General features: G+C 40.1%; 2 protein-coding genes and 1 long non-coding RNA gene across 6 annotated transcripts; 2 read left to right on the forward strand and 1 right to left on the reverse strand.

The window, feature by feature from the left end:
* The first annotated feature begins 2,831 nt into the window (after positions 1-2,831).
* Positions 2,832-5,956, forward strand: LOC115741279 (ADP-ribosylation factor 1). Of its 4 annotated transcripts, XM_030675104.2 has the most exons (7): positions 2,833-2,964; positions 3,400-3,563; positions 3,991-4,061; positions 4,506-4,625; positions 4,970-5,088; positions 5,370-5,451; positions 5,679-5,956. In XM_030675104.2, the coding sequence occupies exons 2-7, from the start codon at positions 3,416-3,418 to the stop codon at positions 5,682-5,684; spliced, it is 546 nt and encodes a 181-aa protein (XP_030530964.1). In that variant the 5' UTR covers positions 2,833-2,964; positions 3,400-3,415; the 3' UTR covers positions 5,685-5,956. The 4 variants fall into 4 exon arrangements, with proteins under 4 accessions (XP_048139354.1, XP_030530964.1, XP_030530966.2 ...); XM_048283397.1 differs by lacking the exon at positions 5,679-5,956 and having other exon boundaries at positions 2,832-2,964; positions 5,370-5,496; XM_030675106.2 differs by lacking the exon at positions 5,679-5,956 and having other exon boundaries at positions 2,866-2,964; positions 3,404-3,563; positions 5,370-5,496.
* LOC125316116 lies at positions 5,822-12,592 on the reverse strand. Its single transcript, XR_007199440.1, has 3 exons — positions 12,580-12,592; positions 7,828-7,833; positions 5,822-6,058 (listed from the first exon to the last, which is right to left on the reverse strand). It is a non-coding gene; the product is annotated as an uncharacterized LOC125316116 (long non-coding RNA).
* Positions 10,795-13,747, forward strand: LOC115741181 (MYB-like transcription factor EOBII). The gene is made up of 3 exons (XM_030674941.2): positions 10,795-11,036; positions 11,197-11,326; positions 13,184-13,747. Exons 1-3 carry the CDS (start codon positions 10,889-10,891, stop codon positions 13,515-13,517), a joined length of 612 nt encoding a protein of 203 aa, XP_030530801.1. The 5' UTR covers positions 10,795-10,888; the 3' UTR covers positions 13,518-13,747.
* Positions 13,748-14,981: the final 1,234 nt, after the last annotated feature.

Here is a 14,981-nt window from a genome sequence, read left to right on the forward strand (position 1 = left end):
TTAAGCACCGATCAATCTTGATTGTGGTGAATGTGGCATGATTTTGAGACCTTAAGCTTGTGTATGATTGCATTTGACGATGGTGAACTTTTTCTCCAATCTCACGATTTTGTAGAAGGTTTAGTCGTTTGGCCTAGTGATCATACTTGTTGGGATTAATACTTACTCCGTCGGTTAAAATGTTTTTCAGCATATTAGAATGCCGGATCCACTGACTCTCGTGCAACAACGTTTCTATGGTGAACCCTTGTGGATAAGTCGATCTACAGAATAGTATACGTAATCCCGACTCAACAGTCCTTTACGGATTCATTATAAGATGATCCGTTCTCAAGTTTATGTGAATGAAGGACCACTAGTTGAAGGGCTGCATTCAAGTTCAAAGTCGTGTACCATCGCGACCTAACGGGATTGATAGGTCCTATTTTACCTCACCAGTTTGACAGGGATAGTGAGGTTGAGAATATGGATGACGATAGGGAGTTCGGGGCATACACTATTATAATGTTTCAGTCCGGTGCTAGTATTTAAGAGTAGATGACCTTCCTTTGTAAATCCTCTTGGCTTAATTCGTGTAAATAAAGAAGTGATGTATATAGCGTAGATCATGTGTGAATATGCAATATATAATCAATTTGCTGAACGATCTTACTATTAGCGATGTACCTTATCGGATTAGTGAAACTCATTAAGGCCATACCCTATGAGGCGTGCTCGTCGTGTGATTGACATGCACTTGTGCTTGTATGGCCGTTTTGTTTGTTTTTAGTTAGTATTTCGTATGCACCAAGTATGCTATGCATAATAAGAGATTAAATCAAAGCGCGAAATTAGCAAGCGGGTGGCGGATCGGGACGCCACACTTGTAGAGTAAAAAAGGAATTCCACTGGATATGCTCGAACCCACTCGGTTCGGATTGTAAGCCGCAACTCGCTTGCATAAAGCTAGAATCGCTAGTAATCGCCGATCGCCCATACGAAGGTGAATTTGTTCTCGGGCCTCGCACACACCATCCGTCACATTATGGGAGCTGAAAAATGTGATTGACTGGTTTAAATGATATAATTGGGCCAATTGGCGAGATTTTAATTAACATCTAATAATTTTATACTTAACGGGATTAATTAACCTTTCGTACTTGCAATATCAAAGGAACTTTTGACTTGGACCTTTTTTTAAGGTTTAGCAAAAAAATTAGTTCCATTAACTAATGAAATCAAAATGTCAGTCGAAAATTGAATGTTTTTTTTTTCATTGCAAAGATGAGATTGTAAGTACTATTGATGGGTTTTAAGTTTTTACGATTACTTAGGAATTAAGTGATGTTTTAGACTCCTCGATCACCGTCATTCAGATTTCTGTCGATTACTTAGGAATTAAGCGATGTTTTAGACTGGTCAATCACCGACATTCAGATAGCTGTCGCTTGTGGTACGTTTGCAAACCAACCAGGAGGCAGAGAATTGCTCAGTAAGGAATGAAAATGGTCGAAATCGCACAAATTTCCCTCTATCCCACTCTCATGCAAATTTCAATGATGAGTTGATTTCATAAAACTTAAACATTTTAAAAGTATTTTTCAAAAAATGATCGCTCGAATCACTTACAGAAATAAAGAAAAAGATATTTTTATCGTCCACGAAAATATTATACGTAGATTATTATCACTAACGAACACATTTTTCATTGATTAAATGTTCTTAAATAAAACAAAACATTCTTAAATAAAATAACCGGTTGCTTTTGGAAATATATATTTTCAAATCATTCATTTATTATGAAATAAACAGAGCCTGTTCTATTTTTTTTTTTTACACCCACTGGTATTTCCCTCATTTTCCTCCTTTTTTCCAAACAGAGTATTAGTGTACCAATTAGTAAAATCAATCTTGTTATAGACGGCAGCATAGATGAATCAGAATTGTATTCCGATACAAGCAATTGCAGATTTATTGGAATTAATTTTTCAAACTTTCACCCATTTGGTCCGTTGAAGATAATTGCTCAGCCAAAAATACTTAACGGTCAATGGAATATTAATGCATAAAATTAACAAAGTGAATTCTTACATCTAAAGATATGAAAATACTTTCCAAAAATTACACATCTTGAATCTTTCAATTTTCCTTTTTCCTTTTTTTTTTTCACTTTGCATCTTTCGCACTAATTGTGCTGATACAATATCTCATCTCATGACGATTTCAAATTTGAAGTTGGCTATCAAGAATATAAGTATTAATTTTTTTTAAGGGAAAATGAATCAAATTCTCTCTCAACTTTTGTCCAGTATGCAATGTCATCCTCAGTTCAATCCTTGAATTGTAAACAAGTCTTCAATTTCCTAAACTATGTGAAATATTTAATGTAATCCTCCAATTAATTCAATTTAACGAAATCTACTGATGCAACTTTCAATCCATTAAATTTGAAAAGTGGGACAAAAAAGAGAGTTACAATTGGATTACTTAAGTAATGCTCAACCGAATATTAATTACTGACCGACACGTTAAAGCCCTAAATTTTTTTTTCCTTTTTATAAAATAGATGGATAAAAAGATGGACAAGTCGACTCAGCATCTAATAATCTATATCATCAAATATAGAAGGACTGCATTGTACATTTACAAATAATTCACGGATTATATCGAATAAATTAAAATAACGATATTACACGCTAGGTTAAAGTTTAGGCACCGTAACAAAATGATAGGTCGAACAAATTTTAGGACTTCAAAATAAAAAGGAATAAAAAAATTAGCGATCCAAGAAACGACAGCGTAGGTCTTTGAGGTCAAACGCGTTAGAGCGTGCTCCTCCCAGCTTCGATTCGAGAGGTGATAATTGAACGGCGACTACAAAAACAGAGAGAGGAAGGAGAGAGAGAGAGAGAAAGAGAAAGAGAAAGAGAAAGCGAGTCTCGTCTTCTTCTCCTTCTCGGGAGAGATCGCTTCTCATCGACCAAGGTAAGCCTCAAAATCTATGGCACTTCTCGATCGAGCAGATCCAATCCGATCCATTTCACGTTCAATTTCATCCTCATCTTGTTCGTCAGCCGATTCGTGTGAAGTTTTTTAGTTTTTTCTCGTATTCTCTGCAAAGCTCGTCTCTCTGTTAGATCCGAACCAGTCAGCTGTTGATCTGATCGCAGACGCATCGAACTTGGTGTCGTCTCGAGCGGCTTAGCGGTCTCTGTGTTTTTTTTTTTTTTGGTCAGAAGCGATCTCTGTGTTGACGCGTTTCATTTCAGTCTCCTCGCCTCAATAATTGCTTTACGTTTCCCATCCGAGTCCCTCCTTTAAATTGTTCAGTTCAATTTTGTTTGGTTTTGATTTGATATACATCCATAGGCTGTTGCGATCTCCCTTTAATGTGCGAATGTTTGCTTAATGATTCGATTGCTAGAGCGAGGTAACCATGGGGCTCACGTTCACGAAGCTGTTCAGCCGGCTTTTCGCCAAGAAGGAGATGCGGATTCTGATGGTAGGTCTCGATGCGGCTGGTAAGACCACGATCCTGTACAAGCTCAAACTCGGTGAGATTGTCACCACGATTCCGACCATCGGTGAGTCTGATCCAGCCCTAATCTCATGCACGGCTTATCGATCTTTGCATTTGGTATATGTAGTTGTCCTTCACTTCGTTTATTTTATTTTTTCCTGTTATTTGCACCGATTGTCTAATGCACAGAGATTGCTGGCATGAATCTTGTTTGGTACCTATGCATACAATGGGTTTCTATTACCCAGTTTTTATGCCTACGCATGACCTTATGGATGTGGATTCAGTTATGTGCCTCGCATATGTTGAGTTTTAGCTAGTGAAAAAAACGATGACAAGTTGATAATGGTTTCAATTCTGTATGGAAGTTACAGCCTAATTGAAGCTATACGTTCTTTCCTCCCCAATTTAAGAAGCATTATAGTTGCATCTTTTGCCTATCGGATTTAGTCAATTTTCATATGGATAATGCGAGGAGGTACTCTGTGCAGGATTTAATGTCGAGACAGTCGAATATAAGAACATAAGTTTCACTGTGTGGGATGTGGGTGGTCAGGACAAGGTAAGACGTAGCTCCTCCTTTGCATGTACAGACACATATATGCATGACTTATCTTACTGCTGTTTATCTTATGTTTTAAGATTGCAGTGAGAATTTTAAGATTTTCTTTGCTGTACCTTGTGTTATGTCCATGTCAAACTGTTTTGTCTTAGTCAGTGTAAGAGTGGAAACTTTACCTTTTCAAAATAATTAACAGGGAGAAAGGAAAAGGTTGATAAATACGGATTCCTTGGATGGCTAGCAATTTCTCATGATGGTGTCAAGATATAGAAGTTTGAGTCAGGGGTTAATCTTTGCCCCCATCTATGGGGTTGATTGTGTAGCGTAAACAGCTGTTGAAAGAAAAAAAAATGTTTTATGGAATAAGGAAGGCACTGGCATTGAAACTTTTTAGACCTGTCCAGATGATTACACATGAGCTGATGCAGTTTCTTTCCTGCATAGATCCGTCCATTGTGGAGGCACTACTTCCAAAACACACAGGGTTTGATTTTCGTTGTTGACAGCAATGATAGGGATCGAGTGGTGGAGGCAAGAGATGAACTGCATAGGATGTTGAATGAGGTAAATCCTATTTTTTCTTCATCGTGCTTCCCATACTTGTCTCTTAGTTTGTGCGCTGCTAAAGTGTCTGTTCTGTGTCTCATTGCCTTTGTATGAGAACTGTGTTGGTTGAGTTGATTGTTTTCCCATATATACATTTGCTAAAAAATCTTCTACTGACCACTCTGGTGGCTTTATTATCTGGGTCTATCCGAACATATTTGCAAATATGTTTCCCAATGATTTTTGGCTCTAATATTTGTTTATCAGCTAGCTAGCTGATTGTTTAGCCGAAGTTTAAAGTGCAATCAACCTTTCACCATATCTGTTTCCTCATTCTCTGAAGTTGGACATTTATGTTCCAGGACGAGCTGCGTGATGCTGTTCTGCTTGTTTTTGCCAACAAGCAAGATCTTCCTAACGCAATGAATGCTGCAGAAATAACTGATAAACTTGGTCTTCATTCTCTCCGTCAACGCCATTGGTAAGAGTTTTTTGTATTTATATGGTGCAGAGCCTTTTTGTTTTTTTATTTGACAAAGATTTCTTCATGTCGAGGCATTTCTTAAATCTCTCCTAAATCCTTTAATCAAGAGAAATTTTTTTGGAATTGATTGTAAAATAGCTAAATCGATTAGAAAACAAAAGGTTCTAATTAGATCGAGCTTTTTGCTAGTTCAGAGTTCTCAGGATATCGTAAAGGATACTGCAACTTCAGAGGATATGTCTTGGACTCCTGTTGATTTTTATGTTGATTCATCTCAGGTACATCCAGAGCACATGTGCAACCTCTGGAGAAGGTCTTTATGAGGGTCTGGATTGGCTTTCCAACAACATTGCCAGCAAGGTATGTAGCAAATCACCACATGGTTTGTAAGATATTCTATGGACTGTGGCCTTTGTTAGTATCCCTAGGGCACTCACTTGACATTAGATAAGCAAATGAAAAAAAAAAAAACAATGGCATGAGTTAGTGTCTTGAGTTCATTTTGGAAAAAAAATTCACTCTCTTCCTTTTCCACCCTTGAAGGCCTTCTGATCAGATTGCTAATTTTTCCTTTTGTTTTTCATCAGGCTTGAGGCATTTGAGGATTTTGATTGGCAGACATGCTGAAGTAATTTGATCCTGGGACAGAATTGATTTTCCTTTGCTGATGAACGTTATAATAGTATGCTAGAATCCTTTTATGTGTCATGCAAGTTTGTGTAGTTCTTTCCTGAAGCTAATTACACCTAGATGTAAACTCGAAGTCACATCATGTCTTAACTCAGGGTGAGTAAATTTCTTGTGCTGTTGAAGTAAATCTTGAGGTCCATGAATAAAGTATGTAGATTTGGCTTCTGCTTCTACACGTCATTGAGAAAGGATTTCATTGTGGCTATAGTTCGATGATGTTCCATGGACCGAGAATATCTGAACCATCGGAAGTGTATTAGGTTGAGCATTTAGCTGTCTCGGCAGTCCGTTGGATACACAAGGAAAGTCATGAAGTTGGCTTGTTCTGCCCGCCTGATTCTCTTTTCCTGATAAATGTTGTGTGTTTTCTTGAAACTTACTCATCCAACCACAAGAAATAGCTATCATTACTTGTTATACATAGGTTATGTCGTACTGTAAGAAACTTGCTCGGGGACGCAGAAGGTAGGATGGCGGAAACGTTATGCTTCCATTTCTATAATTTGAGCAACGCATGTCCCGTAGTTCTCGTGCTTTTGACACGATCAATTGGTATTTGGTTTGACTGGCAGCTCTGGAAGTCCTCAAATGATTCTAGTCTTCTAGACCAGGCCAAGCCACGATTCGGAATTTATAAATTTCCACGAGAATCGTGTACTATGATTGCCTAAATATCCTCCTAAATCTTCTTCAAAGGCATCCCCTAGCATTTGGTTTCATTCACGAGCAGCAGAAAAGGAAGATATGGTGGCCGGAGTACGGAGCCTCACTTCTTATGCCGACATCGTTATCCTCTATATTAGAGCAAACGCAATATAGGTCAACTCTGAGTATCCTGTGCGTAATGCTATGTCGGTCTGCCGATACGGCTCTCGCCCGTTGTTACTTCTGTCTCTGGATTTGCCCACCATTTTCGCTCCAGGCTTTGTCGTCCTAGGAATAGTATGCGGTCCAAGTGCGGGCACACGTGTGTTTCTCTAACAAATTCAAAACTGCCCTCCCACATGATGTTCACAACCGCCGTTATTAACTTCCTTAAACGCGAGTAAGTTTGCTAGTCTGCTTCGTAACCAAGCTAACATGGGCTTGTCTTGCACTCGATGACACATCGGAACTCCTCTTAACTACGGTTGCCCATGTATACGTGTGCTGTCAACGGTCAACGGTTCGGTTGGGGGCATATGTTCGCTGCGACCCGAAACCGATAATAAACGGCATCTGACCCGAACCGATAACAACGGCTGAGTGAATCGCATCAGTTGGGGGTGGTGAGTGGAGGCGCATGTGCATGTTGTGGAGTGGCTCCAAATCGGAGGCCATGTGTCGTGCTCATATGCCGCTGTCCCTAATCGACTTCGCCGATTGGACTGATTGGACTCATCGTAGGAGCTTTCGCAGCCACTAGGTCTCCATCCAACATCATCGCACTTTTAGTGTCAGGTTCTTCTCTAACAACTTTCTAATTAGATCGACAGAGCAGTTCAGTTTCCATCGTGGGACGGGTTGAGCCTTTTCACTTTGGGACTTAATAGTGACGAGGGAACCCTACCGCAGATAAGGTTAGGCCAAATTGTCGTACCGCCTGAATGCCACTGATTAGTGGCTCGAATATCTTCTTTTTTGAATTTTGATTTTGGGCTAGAGAGACTAACTTCAGTTTTGGCAAAGAAGAAAAGGGCATGTAATTAAATGGGTACTTTCATAGAAGAATTTGGCTTAATCATAAGAAAAAAAAAAACGGCGGCTAATTCTATCTTTAATTTGACCAATTTAATCCTAAATCGAAAATTCGAAGAGAAATAATAAAAAGAAGGCAAAGAAAAAAAAAGAAACTTAAATGAAATTTAAAGAATTCAAAAATCGTCCATATCAGAGCCGGTCGTGTCATGTAAAATGATTTGACGTCCAACGTCAGCGATTTTAGTCAAAATTGGCTAGAATGACTATATTGATGAATTATCAAAATTCTTAGGACTAAATTCGCCAAATTAAAAAAAAAAATTATGACCGAACTAGTCGTTGTACAGTAGCTTTATCGATAATTACCCCGTTCTTTTCGGATAACACGTATTATTGGTCTCACAAAACTTCCCCCCCCTTTCTTTTTTGGTAAAAGAAAATTTTAAGTTATCAAGTTCAAATTAACATTAATTGAGAGTTTGTACACGTTTAAGGAACTAGCCAGCTACTCCAAGAGCACTAATGCACGTGGGGGGGAGAGACTGTTTCACGGCCACAACATCAGTTCCCCCCAAGGACACTAATGCTTCCACTTAACTTTCTCACGTAGCATGTCTAATTAAGGTTTCTTGTGTACTTGGGCATGTCTTAATCCGATGGTCGATGGCTGTTTGTTGGGGGCTTTACATCATATGTTAGGAACGGGTCATCTTCCGAGTTGTTCTTAGCCCTAAAAACCGAGTGTGATCAAACGATCTAATCAATCCCCACGTTGCTCTCCACCCTGTTTCTTCCCTCTCTCCACACCCTGCTTGTGGCTCCAGATCGTTGGAGCCTAACCCGTGTTTTGACTCGTGATTAGACTCCTTGGACCCTTGTGGGCTTTGCTTCCTCTGCCCCTTTGCTACTTTAAATCTTGTGGCTAAGAATCATTAGCCCGACTCGTGCTTTGTCTAACCTATCCTCACCATAACTGCTAACAGATCGTCTTTACTGTCTAAATGCTGTGTTTTTGTTTTGTTTTTGCATTAGTGTCATGTTTTTGTCGGAACGGGTGCCAATATTTCATGGGTTTCGCTTGCTCGCTTGAGGGGCGTTTGTTTTGAGAAAAATTTTTGTGAGAAAGGAAAATAATTTTTAGGAAAATGTTTTTCTCTTTTTCAAATAGAGAATTTCTTTTCCTTAAACATGCGTACTTACTTTTTTACAGTGGACAAATTTTCCGTTAATGGGTTAATTTCAACAAACCAAAGCGGTGTAAGTAACAACTAATTCATGGAATTTTTTTTAACTCAGACAAATGCACCCTTAATTAGCAAATTATGGACGGGCAAAATGAATGTGTTAGGCGGTAGGAGCTTAAGTTGGAATTATGTGATAATTTTAGGGTTAATAAGTAAATTTTTGATCTGGACATGTCACATGAAAGGAGGGTCTAATAATCAAAGACTAAAAGAACCATCTATTTTCTAATATTTTGGTCGTCAATTTGAAATCACTAATCTTCGTGTAATAAACTACCTGTAGGACTTTTGCTCACATTTGAAATTTCTCGTAGGCTCATCAAATTTAGAAATATTTCCATAGGGAATTCCTGTATTTATGGAGTTGGATATTATTTTACATTCAATTTTCAGGTACTTATTTTTTCGTCCGTTTGCTTTCCCTTTCTTTATATCATGCTAAAGATTTTATAATTGAAGATACTGCTATTTCCGAGATTTCACAAAAATGAGAATTGCCCTACCCTTGCATGCAGTTTGGAGTATTCATTTATGAAATTGAAATGTAACCAACTGGAATTGTGAGGAAATTTAGAAATTGATCAATGATCCAATTTGAGTACCTCTTTTGAATGGGAGGCGAGGCCGGTCTAGGGCCGCGAAACTTCTCTCCGACCACAGTAGCAGTAGGTTTAGATTTAGGAAAGACAAAAAGGAAAAAAACTAAATAATTATTAAAATATTATAAAAATGTTCATGTCGGCGCCGGCCGGTAAAGTGAACCGAATTGGCACAATTACAAAAACCTCAGAACTCAAGCGGCCAAAAAAAAAAAAAGGAATGAATTGGCATAATTACGATAAGTTTAGAACTGTTTTGGTAATTATCCCATACAGAATGAACCTAGGATGTAGGGGAAAAAAGCAGACAATGATTGGATTGAGTTGTTCTTTATATACAATTATCGATCTCTAGCTACATACATATTAACTATGAAGAGGACGAAAATTGTTTTGAGCATCGACAAAATCAGGAGATCCAATCACTCAAACTAACTCGACATATACAACTCATCAGATACCCTTGCAATTTAGAGTCCACATGCCAAAGCAAAATTATTAGTTGGACGCTCTTAATTTGAATATAACAGAGTACATCTTAGATACACATGATCAGATTTTGTATCCAGGTGATTGGAATGGTGGATCTTCATGGGCTTTTTCAAACTTTAAAGGGCCAACCTTTTCCTCACTCGCTGTTCTTCATGGCCTGCTCTTCTCCATCGAATTTGATTTGCAAGGGACTCCGATTCAGATAATTCTTGTTTCGTTGTCAATGTTGATTTGATTTTGCCGAGAATTAAGCGCGCCATAAGATGCAGTCTTAACATACGAAACCTATCCTGAATTTAGGGAAAACTTTCTTGGGACAAACGCAGAGGTTTACGAAGCAATTGCGGGGCATCGGCGATCAATTAGAGTAACGATTCGAACTTAGACTCGCAAAATCAGATATGCCGATGATAGTCACCGGAGAAGTGGTTGGACTGACGCTGAAATTTGGTTACCCTAAAGTTTTTATCTTCTCATATAAGACCTTGGATGAGCTTTAGTGCCGCCTAATTGCTTCCTCAAAACCATACGCCCGATAAATTCCTTCCATTTGGTATTTCGGAAAATGATATCCGTCGCTCGATCTCGAGCGGACTCGAACTCGACCGACGTGCGTGTCTAGGACAATAGATTTTTGAGTTTCGGACGTATCTTTATATTTATTTTTCCGTTTCGAAACTATTAGACAACAAAAGGTATATGTGCACGTGAGCCCACGCCCTTGCATCCATAAGTTGTTCTGTATAGACCGAGAAACGGTCAACCTTTTAACCTGTGGTTCGTATCTCATGCATGGCATGGACGCTCCAACGCGTCACGAGCTTACCAAGGTGACGAAATGATATTTCTTTACAACCCTAACGTACGACCATCGTGGCAAATTAAATATTTATACACGTCTTAAATACCTTTGCATTACTTAATCTCACGTACGAAAATAAGAAAGGAAGAGCAAAATATCCCACGCCACTCTATAAAAACCCAACCCTAGTAAACATTTTATCTCATTAAACTCCTCTCCCTCACTTCCTTATCCTCCAAAAACCTCCTTGTTTCTCTCTCTCTAGACCCAAAGAGAAAAAGAACAGAAACATGGACAAGAAACCATGCGACGGCAATGGCAAGTCCCAAGATGTCGAGGTGAGGAAAGGGCCGTGGACGATGGAGGAGGATCTCATCCTCATCAACTACATAGCGAATCACGGCGAAGGTGTTTGGAACACCCTAGCCAAAGCTGCCGGTACAAACCATACGATCCTTCTTCGATGTGGCTGATTAGCTTCCTCTCGGGCACCTTCTATGTCGCTTCGATGTTCCTTGAAATCACGGAAAGTTCGTGGCGGCACGTGTTCGTGCATGTCGGTAATGAAAATAATCTGATGGGGGGTTTGTGTTTGTAGGTCTGAAGCGTACCGGGAAGAGTTGTCGGCTCCGGTGGCTGAACTATCTGCGACCCGACGTCCGGAGAGGCAACATCACTCCCGAGGAGCAGCTCTTGATCATGGAACTGCATGCTAAGTGGGGAAACAGGTGAGAATGGTGCACATAAAAGTCGCGACTTCTCGTTACGTTGGTTCCAGCAAATATAATACCCATCAACCAAATTGGAAACAAGTTCCTGTAGGATCACCAAGAGCTTTAAACTCTAATCTTCAATGTTTGAAGATCCTTCATGACTTCCTCCAACTCTTCTTAATCTGTTTCCTTCTGTATATAATGGGATTAAGGAGGTCGCCTTCCTAAGAGCCCCTATATGTACGTGAGACTTAAGAACTTCATCAAAGAGAGAGGCTCACGATCCAAAGGAGAATTCCTGGCCACAAGAGAGATTTCAACACATGGGCTTACGGGGTTTCATGGCTAGGAATTTTTCCTGGAAATTTTTTTTCCTAGGATTTCCTGGCCACCAGATTAGATCCCACGTTGTCTTGAGTCTTCTGAACTTTCTGGAATTCCAACATTTTAAAGGCAACGAGTCATCCTAGGGTATGGCCGAAATAATTAGGCTTCCAATCTCTTTGTTCCCTGCTCTGTTCCTTCTTGCCAATCCAATTACTCTATTGTTTTATCTGAAGAAGATGCACGTCGTATTTTTTGCTGTGCTGATTCTCCTCTATATGCCCTTTTGCTCCAATATTGCAGTACGGAGACATGCATCCAACATAATTTTCTTTCTAGACACCGAATGTCGTTCCGCGAAAAATTTGATTATCGATTTTTCTTTCTCGACACTTGACTAATTTCGCAGGTTGTGAAGTATACGTATAGATTTACAGACACGAGCAAAGGCACTTCTTTCGAGCCAATTGCTTTTCACAGGATTATACCTAAGAGACGCATGCGACGATAACATAAGTCATAAACCCGCTTAATTTTTTTTTAATGCTAAAAGATTAGAGTGATTATGTGAACAAATTTGCTATATCCTCTTCTTTTCCTTTTTAGTAACCTTTTTCCTTTAGATGCAAGATTCTCACGTACCTAATTCTTCGGAAGACGCAGCTGTCATTGATAAGGAAGGCATGTTATCCACCCCAGCCATTCAGATTTCACACTGAAGAGTTTCCAATTTTGGCTGAACCGCTTTTGGTTAGTCACATGTTAATTCTCTCCTTTGGGGATTGGCTTGAAGTTGACATAAACCATACCCTTTTTACCTCTTCTTGACATTGCTGGGCCCCTCCGACCTAAAAACTCCCGCGTTTAGAGAGAGAAGGTGGCCTTGGTCTCTCTCTCTCTCTCCTCTATTCATCACGTGGTCAAATGTCAAATTGCCTCCTTACTTTCTCTGTCCGAAACTGAATCGTACGTTAAAAACCTAAGTCCCCCATGCATCGGAACGTTAAGTTTTTTTCACTGCATTAAACCTCGGCGAGTTATCACGGCAGCTCGCGACGATTATTACATTTCATGTGGTCTATGTCCGGTCATTCTTTCAAGACATCTCTATCATTTAATAGAAAAGTTAATGGCAGGTTATTGTTCATCAGTTCTGGTCATAAGATTCATCTTATCGTCCTTTTCGAGCAATTCGATTTCTTTATCATCGAAAGGATTGTTACTGTAGTCGGGACATACATCCATGTTTCTCCTTAACGAGAGTCTCGTATAGTTTCTCCACCGTCCTCTCCTTCATCGATCCAGCACTCGCTCGCTCTTTTCTTCTGAAGTTTTTACTTGCTCATTGCACATATCGAGATTTGTGTGTTTTAACTCGTTTTTTGTAACGTCGCACCAGCTTCGAATAATAAGGGATGGCTTTTAACTTAGTTTCTGTGAAGATGATCGAAATTTTAGTTATAGACATATTGTCAGTAGAGTTCAGTTTGCAGCAGTTTCTTCTCGGCCCTTAGTTTGCAAACGTCTGTACTCACCCGCCAAATGCAGGTGGTCTAAAATTGCAAAGCATCTGCCCGGGAGGACCGACAATGAGATAAAGAACTTCTGGAGGACTAGGATCCAAAAGCACATCAAGCAAGCAGAGGCTTTCTCCGGTCAGAGCTCCGAGATGAATGATCAAGCCAGCACAGCCCAGATGTCCAGCATGCCGGAGCCAATGGAGATCTATGACTCGCCGCCATCATTCCAAGGCGGTGGCAACAGCAGCAACAACAACAACAACAACATGGAGGCTTTTCCAGCGAACTTATCGGTTGAGTCGAACGAAGCCTACTGGAGCATGGACGATTTATGGTCGATGCAGCTACTCAACGGGGACTGATCGCCAGGCAACATAATGATGCAGTAGTCGAAATGGATCGACGACAATAATAGCTAGGTTTGTTTAAATGAGGACAGTAGCTTTTATCTCATACGTATCTACGTATATGCGCTAGTTTAGAAGCTATCTACAAATATATGCCTGAGTTGTAAACGAACTACCATCTGTAGTTCGCATCCCCGCTATGTAATGACTGCAAAATAATGAAGAGAGAGAGAGTATTTGGCTTATTGCTCGTAACTCTCTGAACCAGGTGAAGAGAAGCTAGCCACGAAAGGAGGAGAAAAAACGAAAGATGATGAAATCTGACTCGACGAAAACTGATGCTGGCCACGTGTAAACGTGTATGTAATAGCTGAGTTCGGTTATTAGCTGGATATATAATCACAAACTTCGGAATATTAACTCGATATGTAATCACAAACTTTGAAGTTGGCTTGTTCGCTCGGCCAATGTCTCAATAGCACCTTCGTCTGAAGCTTCGAAGGAGACTTCGTATCCGAAACGCAGGAATGATCCGACTAGAAAGTCATTCGAAACTTGATCGAACCTAGAGAGAGAGAGAGAGAGAGAGTTTGGTGGGAGGAACCATTCTATATCCCCTAATAAGGACATCTCAGGAGTAAATAGAACACATTCGTCGGCAAAGACAACTTCGTTTTCGTTCCTATAAACGCTCGGACAGAGCCAGCACGCACCCACTCCCGCGTGATGACATGAATCGATTGACCGTCGTCGTTCACGAGGAGCTCAGCAAAACGTCAAGAGTTGCCGAACCAAAGCTGTGGGAGGGGTGACACGTGGCAAGCCGATCTGGCTAGTTTTGGCAAGTTCTATCGCTTGCTTTATACGAGGGGCGATCCATTTCCGTGCATGGTCATGCAGGTGCGAAGGCCGACGTGAACCTAATTCTTGAGTGGCCGAACGGGAAGACTTCACATGCATTGGGGTTTTGTTCGCGTCAACCTGGAGACCCAGAACATGTCACCACATGCAACATGGCGACTTTTAGACGATCTACCCATATTGATGATGATCTGATTATCTCCTTCGTTCTTGCGCTCTGGATTTAACTCATCGAAGTATTATCCATTTTGACTCATCCCATACCAAGTCTCACGGTTTTCTCCTTTAGCATATACATGGATACTTTATGAGGAGATCCTTATTTCAATTTTAGAGTTCCAAAGCTAAGTATTGCGGTTACGTCAAAATGCACCTGAGTTGCACGGTTCTGTTCATTTCTGCCTCATTTGTCATCTTAGAAACCTGTCAAGAGCCGCTCTTTATTCGGACCCCCTAGCACCGGCGACCGCTCCTACCCTCGTCAGACCGGATCGTTACAAATAGATTATTCAAGTACTGCGAAATACATTGGAAAAACAGATCGAAAAATACCAAATCTACCATCACCTCTAAGTTTAATCTTTGCTTTTTTCGGGACTAGTTCTTCCACCTATTGTA

Source organism: Rhodamnia argentea, chromosome 8, assembly GCF_020921035.1.
Source record: "Rhodamnia argentea isolate NSW1041297 chromosome 8, ASM2092103v1, whole genome shotgun sequence".
Classification (NCBI taxonomy): Eukaryota; Viridiplantae; Streptophyta; class Magnoliopsida; order Myrtales; family Myrtaceae; genus Rhodamnia; species Rhodamnia argentea.

Bases quoted from the DNA above. Each gene is read 5' to 3' on its own strand.
- LOC115741279 (XM_048283397.1), top strand. From the start codon at position 3,416: ATGGGGCTCACGTTCACGAAGCTGTTCAGCCGGCTTTTCGCCAAGAAG. The intron at 3,564-3,990 runs GTGAGTCTGATC...TACTCTGTGCAG, and splicing joins CACCACGATTCCGACCATCG to GATTTAATGTCGAGACAGTC. The intron at 4,062-4,505 runs GTAAGACGTAGC...TTTCCTGCATAG, and splicing joins ATGTGGGTGGTCAGGACAAG to ATCCGTCCATTGTGGAGGCA.
- LOC115741181 (XM_030674941.2), top strand. From the start codon at position 10,889: ATGGACAAGAAACCATGCGACGGCAATGGCAAGTCCCAAGATGTCGAG. The intron at 11,037-11,196 runs GTACAAACCATA...TTGTGTTTGTAG, and splicing joins CACCCTAGCCAAAGCTGCCG to GTCTGAAGCGTACCGGGAAG. The intron at 11,327-13,183 runs GTGAGAATGGTG...CGCCAAATGCAG, and splicing joins CATGCTAAGTGGGGAAACAG to GTGGTCTAAAATTGCAAAGC.